At 46.3% G+C, this 15,524-nt stretch overlaps 1 protein-coding gene across 3 annotated transcripts in view; it reads right to left on the reverse strand.

The window, feature by feature from the left end:
- Positions 1-6,863: 6,863 nt before the first annotated feature.
- Positions 6,864-15,524, reverse strand: part of LOC108498584 (vascular endothelial growth factor receptor kdr-like) — a 137,151-nt gene continuing 128,490 nt past the window's right edge. For all 3 annotated transcript variants that reach the window (XM_017817472.1, XM_017817463.1, XM_017817454.1), the window contains one exon: positions 6,864-12,144. In XM_017817472.1, coding sequence (XP_017672961.1) covers positions 11,940-12,144 — 205 coding nt within the window. In that variant the 3' untranslated portion in view covers positions 6,864-11,939. The remainder of the gene's footprint in view (positions 12,145-15,524) is intronic.

Genomic DNA, 15,524 nt, shown 5'->3' on the forward strand with positions numbered 1-15,524 from the left:
GAGTTCGGAACTTTTACTTTCTATACATAAGAACTTTCTATACATAAGTCCAATTGCCTTCTTGCAGTATCATTTTCCCAATTTCATTCTGGTGTGACTTCACAATGACATCTTGATGATGGGGAGAGGAATTAACCAGCTGCAGAAATGCTTGAGCCTTTGCCAGCTGCCTTGTGTGGCCTCAGAGAGAGCTCTGGAGCAGTGGGGGTGTGATGGGCTCTGCTCAGCCCCTGCTCCTCATCCTGCCCTGGAACAGCAGCACTGCCTGTGTGAGGTCACTTCTGCTCCTCAGCTCGGGGCTCTCCAGTCTAAGAGGGTTTTTGGCAGTTCATTGCTTTTGTGAGAACCCTCAGGCACTTCCACTTCCTTGCACATCAGCAGTGACAGGGTTTGGGAAGCTGGGTTTGTGCCTGTTTCAGAGGCCACCTGTGCCACTGTCCTTGGTCTGGGTCTGTCCTCATCTCCCAGACTTTCCTGTGCCTGTTTTTACTTTGAGAAAGAATCTTTTAGCTACCAGTAATAATCCAAAACATGCCTGATCCCTCCAGAGCAACAGCAAAGACCTGTCCCAACCCAAATGAGTAACTGGGAATGGTCTGAAACGTGGGAATATAAACCGCAGCAAATACACTCCCATGAAATGCAGCTTCTGCAGTGTTTCAGGCTCCATTGAAGAGTCTTTAAAAACAGAAGGAGGGTCTTGAATCCACCCTGGCATTTTCACTCTCCTTTGCTGGGCATTTTTCACATATCTGGACTCACAGGATGTTTAGTAGCCTCTGGGTGCCTTTAAAACAAGACAGGTGTGGTCCTTACATTGTCATTGGGTCCGAATTTCCTAAACCCCAAATACATCATGGGGAACTAGAGCAATGACAAACTAGAAAACTAGCCCATGGTCTAGTGGCCTGCCTTGGCTGGGAGATGTTTCTGGATTTCACTCCCAAGGAATCTCCTGTTCTGCAGCAGTCACTGCACTTCACACGGGAACAGAAAAGGAGGGAATGTTCTGAGGGGCAAATTGTGGGCAATGTCTGAGAGAATCAAGTGGTCTGACTGCACTAATCCAGATATCAGAGCAGCTGCTCTGTGGGTGTCAGGGGGACTTAACTAAATCCTCAATGCAGGCAAAATTTATTGATGTCACAGGGCCAAGATCCTCCTGCCTTTGCACAGATTTCCAAGCTACCACGAGCACTTACTTTCCCTTTTCAGATCTTTCCCTATTGTATCAGGTTGAAACACAGCAGTATGAGCAGGGTTTGCATACTCTGTTCCACTTCCCTTTACTTATGGACTACTCAGTCAGTCATTATTTCAGACTATTAGAAATATTGCTCTTACCTGAAGGGGGGTAAAACAGAAAAAAGATGAGAGTTAGTTTTACTTAAATTAAAAACTCCCTAACACCTCTGTATGAAATGAACCCTTAGGAAAATAGATTATTTTAATTGTACAACTCTTGGGATCATGTTAGGAGGAGGGAATTACTTGCTGTGATTTAGGGCACTATTACCTCACATTTTTTGCTGAAAGAGCTGTGGTCTGCTAAAGTCCAGGGAAAATTTCTGCCTGGACTTTGACTAAGCAAAATTTGTTCTTGGGTACATCTGGAGTCTGGTTTTCTGTCTTTATCAACTGGGGATTTTCTTTCTTCCCTTGCCTGGGATGTGTGTCAGCTCTGAGACACACAGGGAGCTGCAGGGTCAGTGCTGCTCTGGGCTGAGGGCAGTTCCCTCCAGGAGATTGGATGCACAGTAAGAGTTGGGTACTTCACTTACCAAACAGAGAGCAGCAGTTCAGCACAGCCAGCTCCAGCACAGCATTTGAAGAATAGCACATATTTCCTTCTCATTTCCCTGCTTTTCCTTCCTGGAAGGAAATGATGGTACAAATGCAAAGAATGAAGGAGGAGACAGCTTTGGTTTTTCTTTGCAATCTGTTGGCACATCCCACGGATTACAATGTCCTGGAGGCATCTGGGATCTCACAAATCCAAAGATCGGCATCAAGGCCAAACAGTTTTTCATCAGCAGGGCCAGAAATCTCACTGAGCAGTGCAGGGCTGCTGAGTCAAGGGGTGTCAGTGCCATGGGCTGATCCATCCTGAGTCATCCTGACAACAGCAGGAATTGCTGCAGTTTGGAGTTCACAACAATCCATCAGACAGCCAAGGACTCACTTGTGACGTTCAGATTTTGTTCCAGCTCTTTAGTGCTTGGAGAGATAAAGTTCTGGCTCCACTCCACCCTCCTGTCCTTCCATGGGCTGTAAAGTCCTGTTACTCTTTCATCCTGATGGGTGTCAGGAGGGTGGATGTTACTTGTTTCAGAAGGTTTGGGGAAAGGGAGGAAAGTAATTCTGTCCATCCCAGTGTTTCAACAGACAAGATTTAGGAGGCCCATTACCTTGATCCCCCCGTTGGTGTTTCTCACCCCCTTCCCCCTGCTCTCCTTGCCTTACCCCTGCTTGTCTTCGTGGCTCTGCTCTGTGCTGAGATGCCTTGTGACATTCTGGCTTGGGGCATAAACAGTGGAAGGCTGGATTTGAAAAATATACATGAATAAAAGGTCAAAACTCTCCGAAGAAATAATAAATTTCTTGGTTGTCTCTTTTTGTGTTGTTGAGGTATTTTTGGTTTTGTTTTTTTTTGGGGGGGGAGGGTTGTTTTTTATTTTTTTATTGCATAGTTATGAAAAACAAATTAACCTTTGGGATTTTGAGGAATTCACTGTGACAATGGTCCAGGTTAAAAATAAACAGCTGCTGCTCCAAGAAGAGTGGCCAGAAATGCTGGGTTTATTCTGCTGGGCCTGAGGATCACTGCGTGTTAGTCCTGGCTTTAAAAAGTCATGCTGATATTGCTCATCCTGGAAGGGCAGAAGGCACAGGCCTACACATGGCAGTTGCAGGGCTACTTTTTTTTTAGTTCAGTGGCAAAACAAGGACTTCATTATGCTCGTGGACTCTTTGATCCTACCTGCTGTCAGGCTTGAGCTTTTCTTTAACAATGCTACAAGGGAAGAAAGGAAGACAAGAGAAAAAAGCTAGAAATTGCAAAGTTTTCACAGTAACAACTATGAACAGAAACAATTGTGGAAAAAGGAGAAACACTCATCATGTGTGACTCAGACAGGGAACAGAGGATTATTGATGGATGCCTGGTGCTCTTTTCCCTCGCATGACCTTAGAGAAACAAAATTCCTGCTTCATTTGCAAAGGAGAAGACTCTTCTGAGGTTTTAAAAAACTTTCTATAATGATTTTAGAAATTTGATTTGATTTTGGAGACTTGCCCTTCCAGAGGATTTTGGTAAGAATGTGACTTGGAGAAATTCAGGGAAATGGGCAGTTCACAATGAATACAGTGGCCATGATTAGCTAATGTCTAATGTCACTATTTAGGTGAGATAAATGGATAAACGATGGTAAGAGAGCACAATGAGCACTGTTTGTGATCTGGCAAGTGAGGCAGAGTAGCATCAATAAGAAACAAAAGGCAGAAGGGTGTCTATGAAGCCATAAGATAAAATTGCCTGTGAGTTTTCTTAGAAAAGCCAACTTAGGCTTGTTTTTACACCAGAATAATGGCATTTGTTTTGTTTCACTTTTGGATGTGAGGGCAGTGTTGCTGCATCTTTTGTTTTGATGCAGACAAAAAATCATTAGCTATTAGCAGACCTTCCATCATTCTCAGAGCTGAGCCGAGGCTCCAGGTGAGTCCCTGACCCCCTAGCTAACTGGGCACTGACATTTGGAAAGGGCAGCCTGGGTGAGGATTTCACTGCACGGGCAAACAGGAGGGTGAAACAACGAGTCAGACTTGGCCGTTGGATATTTCAGGCTGGAAGGGACCTCAAGAGGTCTGCAGCCAAGCCTCCTGCACAGAGCAGGGGCTGGGGCTCTGGGCAGTCTGAGGTCAGTCCCAGCATTGAGGGTTTAGTCCTTCCCGAGGGCAGGTTTTGTCCTCGCTGAATTTTACAAGGTTCCTGATGTCACTTAATATTTGAAAGAGGTTTTTTCCCTTTGTTTGGATGGGTCAGATCCTCCTCGGAGTGAAATCACTGAACTGAGCAAACCCCCTGTGTAGCTGCAATTTGCCCTAGAAAGTATGTGTGAGAGAGACTTAATCCTGTAGTATCCTTACCACGGATTTAGACAAGAGTAGACATCTATTTCTACCCTTTCTAGGACAGGTAAAACCACACTTTGATCACCTGCATTAAAGGAAGACAAACAGCTGTGTTTGCCTACGTTGGGTTACTTGCATTACCTTTTTTTCAGAGCGTGTTGTAACTTCTCATTTCAACTAAAGCTCCTCACGGGTGCTCCTGGGCCAGGGAGGAACTGACAGCACAACTCCCCCTCTTCATCTCCTCTGTGCTCAACTCACACTCTGAAGAAAGGTCTTGGCACCTCGAAGGTGAACAGTTTAAACCCCAGAGGGGTATTTCTGCTTTCCTGGGTGTTATCATATGTGAAGAAGTGGATTCAGACCCACGGTCTGGTGTAGGTCACGTCCTCAGACCAAGTATCAGGAGTGGCAAACACAGAGGAAGAATATGGGAAGTTTTCTAATTTGTTTCATCACATTTGGTATTTGCTATTATGACAACTTATATTTTGAAATACCCTTCAGTCCTGTCTCAAAGGCTCCTTAAGGAAATATGGACCAGGAGTATTCAGAACTCACATTCCTCTGCCCTTGGGGTTGGTGCAGACATGGAGTAAGTACTCCCTGAGTGCAGTGAGGAATGGAACAGACTGGTCTCGCTTTGTGCATCAGTGCACATGGAGGGAGACGAAGTGAATCCCCACAACTGTGATTCCCTGTGTTCTGGCTCCTGAGTCCCTTCAGAATTTGGAACAGAGCAGTTTCTCCTCTCCAACTTTCAATGCCTCAAACCCACTAGGTTGTGACAACAACTGGGCTCACCAGAACTGGTAAAATAAGGGCTGGATGCATGGCCCTGGTAGGGCTTCATGTGCTCCCCATGCAGAGCCAGCTCATCCCAGTGCACTCAGAGGGGGATACTCCGTGTGCCACTGCAACCAGCTGAAATTCCAGCCTTAGAATGTGCGCTGAGATCCCTGGAAAGCTGAGCGTAGGTTCTGAGCTGAAATTATTATCTGCTGCTCATGGCCTCACTGTGTACAAAGCACTGAAAAGTGCTTTCCACTCTTTCCAAGTATTTGCACTTTATAAATCCTTATAAGTCTGATTATGGGAGGAAGGAACAAGGACCTGACTGGAAATTAGCTGGATTCTCCTCTCACCTTTCTAATGTCACCACCACCAAATCTGCTTATCTCATTCCTAAATCTTTCTCTTGCCAGTCCCTATTTTCTCCTGGGATTTTTATCACCCAAACCACCAGGTTTCAATACTTTATACTGAGATTGTCTGATCTTGTCTCTCTATGTGCTGGAGCTGTAAAAGCAAAAACCTTTTACACTACATACAGCAAAAGTTACACACCCTGGCCAAGACCTAAGAGCAAACCTCAAATTTCTGGATTCCCAGTGCTGGACTTTTTCTCCCCAAATTCTTTTCCATGCCATGTCATAGCAGCCTACCTTCCACAAGTGTAACTTGAGCTGTAGGTGATTAATAATTCACATTTTGTGCTAAAAGCAAATCAGAGTTAATTTTGTATATTTTGTTTCCTCTCTTTAATACATTAGTTTGCCCAGAAAGGCAGTTCTGCATTCGGTGATCGCAGTGACTCATGCCTTACATAAGGAACTAAAACATTTCATGGTTTACAGAGAAGAATGTTCTTGCTCATTATGGGGATGAAAGGAGATTGCTGCATTGCAAATGACATGTATAATTTAGACACTTATTTCTAGGACTATTTGGAACAGGGAATGAAGAGAAACTAAAATGTTTGAAGTGACTTGAGTGCTCCATAGTTTTTAATGTGACTAACAAAATACACAGCCTGGTAACTTTTAGGACTGTTAATGGAAGAATGGCTCTGAAACTCCAACATTTTTTTTTCTAATAACAGTATTTATTTTAAGCCACAAGTAGAAACTGGTATTTATCAGTCTGGAAAAATCTGCAAAGATCTCATATTCTTTCTGCTGATTGTTATCAACTGTGCCACCAAAGTGGGAAGGGGAATGGGAAATAGGGTTCCAGAAAGACCATGCAGCTGGGGAGGGAGTGGCAGCAGGTCTGCTGCTCTTGCATTGGGGGGGAGATTTTTTTCCCCCTTGGCATTCTAAATATTAAACTTTCACTACAAAAGGAGAGCACAGAATATTCTGTATTCCAGCAGTGCAGTTTCTTCAAACGGGAATTTAATAACATCACTGTGGCTGTGCACTGGGAAATGTTTATTTAATTGTGTTCTTTTTAAAATATTATGGGTAGAGAAATCCAACACGATTTCTGGAGTTTTGAGTGTGAACAACCCCCAAATGCCCCCATGTTGTGCAGATTATCTGCACAGACTGATGTACTGACATGCCTTGGTGCCAGTGGGTCATCTTTAGAATGCAGGATTCTGATTCTATTTTCTCTCTGAGCCCCATTTATTTCTTTATTTTAACAGTAACAGGTCAGCAGTGTCTGTGTTTCCTGGACTGCTCCTGGCAGCAGCTGCATTGGTGTTTTTCTCCAGCAAATTCCCATCATTTCCTGAGGTCTCTGAATCTCCCACACAAGTGCAGTGGGCAGTTCCCTCTGAGCAGTGACAGTGTGCCAAGGTCTGTCCTAACTCTGGAACCCCTGTAGAAATGTGTAAGAGATCTATGCCTTGTAAAAACCTTTCAAAACTGTTGCATTATTTATTTTTATTCTGCTTCAAGGACAACGCTCTTCAAACCAAGAGATGACAAAAAGGAGCCCTGGGCTGTATAAATATAGAATCCTTTTTATTTTTTTGGTTAATAGATACAGTACAATTTTGACTACATAAGAAAGCATTGTTTTCAGTGCATACATTCTTCAGACAGACAGGAACATGGCAGACAAACATTCCTTGTGGTTGGAGGATTACATGACACTTGGTTTATTCCTGTAAGTCTCAAGTTACTGGCTTTTCCCAGTTTTCTTTAGCTGCTTTGACAACTCAAGGTCTAAGGAGAAATGAATTGAGTAATAAGGATGTGCCAGCTCTGGTGGCACAGGAGGATTAGGCAGGAGAACAGGGCACTGCTCAGCACATCCCACACTGGTCTTCCAGCAACCACAGCCCTCGTGGCATCACATCATATCCCAGATGACCCAACCCAGCAAGATTTCTGTCCTATTTTAACAAAATATGGAAAGAATAAATGTCAAACAAACCAACCAGTGATTGGGCCAACCCCTGTACAGAGACTGACTCTGAGGGTCAAAGCCCAAACTCCTCTTGCACTTCCCTCATGTGAGGTGGTGCTGGAGTCACAACTGCTGGGTTTCGTGATGTGATGTGGTGTAAACCCAGGACAGTGGATCCCAGGGTTTCGCCATTACACTTGCAGGGAGGGACAAAAGAATTATTGCTCCTTTCTGAGTTTTCCATTCACTGTATGGTAAGAAAAAAATCCCAGGCTGATCCCTGCGTACGACCCTGATCCCAGGTAATTCCTGCATTCAGGAGAACCCAACAGTGCTTTACCCTGTTCTGCAGCTATTTGGGGGTGCTGGTCCCTGCAAACAGCTCCTGATGGGAGACAGGGACCACGGTCCCCAGCCCACATCCCAGATCCAACCTGAAAATGAGACAGGACAGCGCTCCAGCGGAGGATCCCTGAGGAGATCAGTCAGACCTTGACTGGCCAGCTCCAGGGTCCTACGGCCGCTGCCATCCCAGCAGGGTGTAAGGAGTGCCTGGACACTCTGGGATACCCTTGGTCTTTGCCAGGCAGGGGATCAGGAGCAGGGTTGGTGTTGGTGGGACATCAAGCAGAGCAGTTTAGGCCTAAATGTGTTCACCTTCAGCTTTCAGTGGCTTCGTTCGAGACCATTACTCAGACTTTGGGTTTTTATCTGACCTTCCTTGATACCCCGAGCAGATACTGCGGGCCCACATCCTGGTTAGGACCCCTTTCCTATGAGGATGACTTGGAAGAACCTTAAGAAACCTCACTGTTTGAGGAAATGACTCAGAGAACGATCAGATTCACACAATCACCAACCTTCATATTGCTCCAGACACCAATATTGAAAAATCAGTAGATAAAAAAAGCTTCTCCCATTCAGGGAAGGACACACAGAGGCTTCCAGACAAACTAAGATAACCTACTTTTCCTTGGCTATATATTGAAAAAAATTCAATGTGAAAAAAGCTTACTTTAGATTATCTAGATCAGCCTCTGCAAGCACAGAACATCCGGGAAAGAGGAGAGTGAAATGATCCTATAGGTGACCTCACTGCAAAGGCAGAGCAAAGCAACCCAGAGGGCCTGGGAGAGCACATCCCAAGGAGCAGATGAAATAGAGAAAAGAGGGGACAGGAGAGCAGGCTGTTCCAAACCCCAGCCTGAACAATAACATGCAGCTGAAGGCATTTCTCCTTGGACACCCACGTGGCAGGGGATTGTTGGAGAGAAAACAGTTCTGGTGAGCTCTGAGCTCCTTTGCCCTCTTTCTCTGGGGTTCCAAGAGCACAAATCCAGGAGTGAGCACCACCACAGGAAACCAAGGTCCAGGTTACTGCAGATACACTGAGCTCTGTCAGCCCAGACAAGGCAGGTGGCAGACAGGAGTGAGTGAGAATCCCTGAGAAGTCCAAAAATACAATAAACATCACATCATTTAAACAACTTGCCCCTTCTGACCCTCTGGCCACTACACCAGCCTTCAGTTAAAACTGAGGCACTGGAAACTCCTCACCTAAAACAGGAGCCACATGGTGACACTTCCAGGAATGAGATAAACCTGCCAAATTCCTCCAGATCCCTGTTTCCTAACTGAAACTAAATAATGTGGAGAACAAATGAGAGGCAGAGACACTCCCAGCCAAGAGAACTGCTCTGAAATGGCACTGGTGGGGCACTGTAAACTGGAGCCTGCCCTGCAAGCGTTAGTGAAATGTTTAGTAACAATACTTAACTCTGTTATGTCTGGGTATCTCTTTCTCTTTGGACTAAAATGTTACACATTTTACCATATAAATGAATCACTATATTTGTTGCTACTGGGTACACTATATACATCCTTGGAAGAAAAGAACAATAATTAAATTAAGGGAGGAGAGAAAATGGACAAACAAAATATTAGTAAATAAAATAGAAGACATATGTTCAATAATACTTTTCAGGCAATACTTTTGCTTGTTACATTTACTATAAGGAGGAAAAAAAAATCTTCCACTCGAAATAAACACTGGAAACAGCTGCCCAAGTTCAGTCCCTTCACTGCCGGGGCTCTCGGAGGGCGACGCAGCCCTCAGTCCTGCTCCAGACATGTTTGATCCTGCCACTGCAGAGGAGCCTGCAGATCTGGGGGGCTGTCAGTGCAAGCAGGGTTTTAAAAGATCCTCTGCTCTGTATCACACCCTCCAGGTGATGCAGAAGGGCTGATGTGGTTCCTGAGAGCCACAAAGGACCTCCCCACGTTCCACGTGGGTCCAAACAAGCTCCTCACTCCTCTGGGCTCAGCAAGGTCACCAGAAACCCCGACAGTTCCTCCTTCAGAGACTGGGAAGGTGACATAGTCCTCCCAGCAGTGCTTCCCATTCTTCATCACAAACAGGCAGGTTTTGCCCTACATGTGCTTATTTTAAAGTTTGCAAGTAAAGGTTTATAAACATCTTGTTCTTACCCTGCAGTAACAAACACCTCACTGTGATGCCACCAACAGCTCAGCCACACGAACTGGCTGTACCTCCTTTTCCTTTTGTCTCATGAATAAATTATTTCCATAAGAAGTGGTTGATTACTTGATCAGAGCTGTAGATAATTAGTGTTTGATGAGAAACAGATCCAATGAGCTTTCTGGGGCTCATCAGATGAATTCCTTCCCAGTAGTTTCTTCTCTTATACAACCAGCTCTACTTAATACACAGGTGCTAAAATGCAAAGCAGTGCAAAATGACCCCAAAGCAACTAGAGCCCACCCCATCTGGCAGGTGCACTGTGAGCAGGGGGCTCCTGGGGGACTGCAGGTGATTTCCTTACTGCACTGACTGCAAGCCAAGGAGAAGGAGCAGAGCAGCTCCCCAGAGCCCACCCTTCAGGTGCCTGAGCGTTCACAGTTAACGTGGGTTGGGCTTTGGAGACTTGTTTTCCCCTTTGCTCATACCCGAGGCTTGTTTATGATTCCTTCAGCATAGCCCATGTAACCACTCACCCAGCAAAGCTCGCTGGCTGCTGTGGGGGTGTTCAGCTGTCTTTGCCAAGGTAACAGAATCGTTTTGCAGGGGTTGGATTTCCCCCCTCTACTTTGACTTCTGAAGAAAAAGTCTTTTTTGCTGAAGAAGTCAAATCAAGGAAGAAAAGGGGAAGGTTGTGCAGACATTGGAGGAAACTGCACAGGGAGCCATTTATAGCCCAGGTTTATAACTCAGGAGGTCACAACTCTGACTGTCAATGAACATCTTTCTCATCCTTGCTTTTTCTCTTTGCAACCTGGAGACTTTTCCCTTCCTAAATTTTTAAGGTCAGCTCCGATTGTTACAGAGCAGGTGAAATGATAAGGATTAACTGCTGGGTTTTGAAGGGGCTGTGAGCATGGGCAAGGTGTACAGGGGAACTGGGCATGCAGGGGGTGTGCAGGGGACCTGCCCACAGGCAGCTTTGGGGCTGGAGGAAACATGCTGTGAATTCCTCCCATGGCACAATTTGTGATCCCTTCAGTCCTGCTACAACAGGATTACCACGAACCCAGGAAGGGCTCAGATGCAGAGGGCACTGAATATCATACCAGTGTTTACCTTGGCAAGGCAGCCAGGGATAAATGTGTGGCACACAGACTTGCAGCTTAGCATGGGCTCATATTCCCAGGATCAAACTGTTGGGCGTTTGCCACAGAATCCAAAGGAAATGGGTTTTTTTTAGCTTCTTTTTAGTAACAAGCCTGTGTGCAGAAAGGAAACAGAGAAATGCTGCTGCCCTGCTGGTGCCTCAAGGCATGTGTGTTTGTGTGTAACTCTCGTGTTCTCAGTGAGTGTTTTGTGCACATTCACACAAACATGTGCACATGAGCTGGGAAATTCTGCTTAAGCTTAAGAAGGTTCATATTTAAGGCAGTGATTTGCCTTGCAATCACTACAGATGCATCTCCAGCAAGGCTCCCTATTGCATGTATGCTAAAAAACTGCTGTTTGAGCAAGGAGAAAGCCCAGGGAAGCAAATTTAAGCCCACTGTGTTCCCTGATGGCCCAAAAGACCAGCCTGCCTCCTGGTGCACAAGTACTACCAGCTTTCTCTGGGCCATACTATTTTCAGAAGTGTATCCTGTGGGCAGTGGAAATTATTAAATTAAAATTGTAACAAAGGTATCTTGGATTTCAAAAATATTTCAGAAATATTTACAGGAGGCGAGATCCCAAGTTAAGAACAGTGCTTCAATGTTGGCTTTTCTCCAAACCCAAAGCATTGGTGTGTTTGGCTTCTGTTTATAACTGATCCCTTCCATCCTTGGACTAAGCAATTCCTAGGCCAGTAGCTTGAACCCTGTGTTCACAACTACCTTGACATGGCTCTTATGGAGTAAAAGGTGAAGGAAGGAACCTGTGGATCTGCAAATGCCAGTGAGCAGCCCCAGCCAGGAAGGAGTGGCAGAGTTGGGGGTTACAGCTCCTCCCTACAATTCTGATGAACAGAATGTTCATTTACTGCATGTGTGGCAATAGGCCTTTAAAGTTAACAGAGGAGGTGCTCTTCAAATGTTTCTATTCACATCAGAACCATTGTCCTGTGAGATTTCCCTTCCATTCCATGCAGGCCTGGAGACACGAGAGGATGCAGCAGGGCTGGAGGTGCAGCCTGTGCCAGGGGCGGTTACACTGGGGGGGACGAGTAGTGGATGACGGAGTTGTAGTCTGGGGGTGGGCTGTGGCATTCCAGGTTTGGATCCATGGGCAGCAGAACAGAGTCTTCCAGTGTGAAATCCATGGTGTCCTCTTCTACCTGCACTGCTGGCTGGTACTTGACAGCCTCATGGTCAGACAGGATGGACTCCTTGCTCCTGCTGACAGCTCTCCTCCTGTGGGGAACAAACCACGGGATATATCCACCCTGCCTCATCAACCTTGGTCTCTGTGTGCAGTTAGGTCAAAATGCTTTTTTTAAAAGTAAATATATAAATCATCTCAACTCTCCTTTGCAGCACCCTGTAAGACAGTGACAATCATACTCTTTCGATAAGGGAACTGAATTAGGTATTTTGAATAACTCAGTGTTTTAAAAGTAGCCTTGGGAGTAAATCCAAGAGCTGTGTTGCCCTGTCTTTTTATCTTACCACATTTCAGTTCTCTTAGTTATAAAGGCACCTGTCCTATACATGCCACAATATTCTCTCTCATTGTTCTGACACAGGTCAGTAAAAATTTGACTTTTCTGAAAGCAGAACTGAAGGCTATGACTTTTCCTGAAGTATAATAAAGGATGAAATACTGAGTAATCTCTGACAGACTGTAATTTAAAATGATACTGAAGGGAAGGGTGCATATTGAACACACTCTTGCAGTGCAAGGCTAAATCTCTCTTGCACTGCCCAGCCCTTCCCAATCCCTGGCAAAGGGCAGCACTGTGCAGAGTTCCAGCTGCTCCTCTGTGGCTGCTGCTGCTGGAGGGAGCAGTTTCCTCTCCTGCTGCCTTCCCTCATTACAGGGGATGGAGAGCAGCAACCTCCAGCACATGGAGCAACCTCAGTGTTAAAAGCAGGAGAAGCTTGGAGAGGATTTGTATCACAAGGTGCCCTTGAGGAACAGCAAGTGTTGTGGGGAGGAAAAAAGGTACTTTCTGTCACAGGCTGCCTTAAAAATAATGTTCTGCTAACCTTGTTTTTTTCCCTCTGAGCAATTCACTGGAAGAGGCCTGGGTAACTTAGGGTTGGTTCTCAAAAGGATCCCAATATAAGAGTGGTTTTTAATCTTCTGCACTTTGCTCAGGACTCTTTAAAGTGCAGCTCTTTGGGACGAGCCTCAGTCACAGACCCATCACAGCATAAAGCTGCATTTTAATGACTGTAAACCAAACCTGAATAAGCAACAGTTCATCACAGAAGTGCAAAATTCAGTACACTTATTTTGCATGTCTACATCTCCAGCTTTGTCTCTAAGAAATGAATCCAGGAGCCCTGAGCTGTTGTAAGAGCCAGCCCACCGTGTCTTGCATGTCTAGGATGAATTTGGGTTCTGTGCAGTGCAAAGGCAGAGGTTACAGAGCAAAGCTGCTGTTCCTGTGCTTTCAGACCTACACAAGGCACTGGAACCAAACCTGTGGAGTAGCAAAGCAGAAATTCTAAAAGAAATAGGAACCCTGAAAACTCTGACAAAAATGCAGCACACTCTGCTTTCACAATCTAAGCTCTTCCTCTCTGTTCAGAGAAAAACCTGAGTGGAAACTTCTTACATATCCCATAGATTTGACAGCTGTCCCTTCCTATACACATACAGCTTCTCTGCAGATAGATTCTTCCCTGGCCTGAGCACCTGAACCACAACTTTGCCTCACTGTTTATTCCTGTAACTCTCTTTTTGTTGCTCAGTTCTATTGACTCCTGTCAATTCCATGGATGCTCTGCCCTCCAATTTGCCAGGTATTAAAGCTGTCAGTGGAGCCTGAGAGAAGCCTGAAAGTATCTGTTTAACTTGGCCCCCAGCCTGCACATCTCAGAGTGCTGGAGGGAAAGAAAAGTTAGTAGGGTTTACTTTGGCCACAATGGGAAACTTTCAGTCCCCTGTAGACTCTCAGCAAGTTTTGTTGGGTTTGTGCCCCTGTAGGTCAGGAGACTGGATATCTGGGAATAACCCAGCACTGGAATCGGGCTGGTGTTTGAAGGACTCTTCAGTGCTGACATCAATGTCTGCTCCAAAGACAGAAAGCTGGGGAGTGAGGTCAGAAGCAGCTTTTGTCATTGGCTGTCTTATGACAGACTAAAATGCAATTGACTTCCAAAACTATTCCTTTCACCTAAATGCATTTCCTAGTTCAAGCTGTCCAAGGGCTTTGCATTTTCCCCTTCAGTGCTCCTGTCCCTGACACTGTGTCTGCCCTGCTCGTGCTCAGCAGCAGAGGTGCCTATGCTGGGCTGTGTGTTGGGATGAGGGTGCAGCTCCTTTTCCATCCGTCCTTGGGAGATCCTTTGCTCCACAGGAACTGCCCCAGCACATAAGAGCTCAGCCTTGCTCTCGGGGTGGGCAGTGCCTGGTGCTCCAGAGGAAAGCAAAGCCCCTTTGTGCCCTGAGCCCACTGTACTGCCCTGTGTGAGACAGAGAAATCCTCCCTGAGCCCCACCAAGAAACAAGTTGTGACGGATCTGATTTGCTTCATCACACAATTACGCAGCTGCAGAAGTTGGTAGTGGGGATGTAATGAAATCATGTCATTAAAAGCTAAGCTGGCCATTCTGTGGCTCAGTGCCTCTGCTGGGCTGGCACTGCACTGCCCAGAAGGGGTTTCCTCACTGCCTGTGCCTCTGATTCCCGAGTGCTGCTCAAAGGTGATCAAATAGGTGAGAAATCTGCTCAGAGCTGGGACTGTGCCAGCCCAGGCCAGTCCCACCATGGCACAGTGCCAAGGATGAGGTGTGGAATACCAGGACATGGAGCTGGAACAGCTGCTCACTGCCCCCAGCATGTGTTACACAGTGACCACCTGTGAACTGCTTTGCCCCTGCAGAACTCGTGTGGCCTGTGTGGGGCAGGGTAAGGGGCCAGAGGAGATCTGAACTTAGCCATTCCCTGACCCCAAACAGATTTGGTAACCTAAAGGACCCTCTGTCACACTGGACACGTTTCTGTGGGGTGCTGGGGGGGGGGTCACATGGAGGACATGCTGAGCTGCTCCAGCCTTGTTCCATGGGCTGAGACTGGAGCTGGCCAAGGCACAGCACTGGGCTCCTGTCTTTCAGAAAGATTCCTCCAAGCCAGGGAGGTTTCTGGGGCAGTACAGAAGTGATGACGGCTCTGGAGGAACCAATACTAGAAACTAAAAGAATGCAAAAGGGTATCAGCAAATCCCTAAGAGTGACGGGGGTAATTCCCAGCAAATCCTGCTGCATCCAGTCTGTATTTCCACAGGTCCCTCAGCCTGGTGCCATGTGGAGTCTATCAGGTGTAAAACCGACTGAGGAGGAGGAAGGCAGGGGTGGGAAGGCAGTACTGGGAGCTGAGGGGGGGCTGTGCAGGCAGGGCTGTGCAGACAGCCTGAGCACCCTGAGCCCATCTGGGTGGGCACAAACGTGTGGGGTGGCTGTGGCTGTGCCCCTGGGTCAGCCCCAGCTGGGAGCCTGGGCAAGGGCACTGCAGGGGGAATTAGAGCCATTAACAGCTCCCCTTTTCCTGGGCTCTGCCAGGTCTCCTGCTACAGATGAAGCTGAAAACAGTATGAATTACATGTAGAAAAAGTTAACCTGAATAT

This window comes from Lepidothrix coronata, unplaced genomic scaffold, assembly GCF_001604755.1.
Source record: "Lepidothrix coronata isolate B3197 unplaced genomic scaffold, Lepidothrix_coronata-1.0 Scaffold2, whole genome shotgun sequence".
NCBI lineage: Eukaryota > Metazoa > Chordata > Aves > Passeriformes > Pipridae > Lepidothrix > Lepidothrix coronata.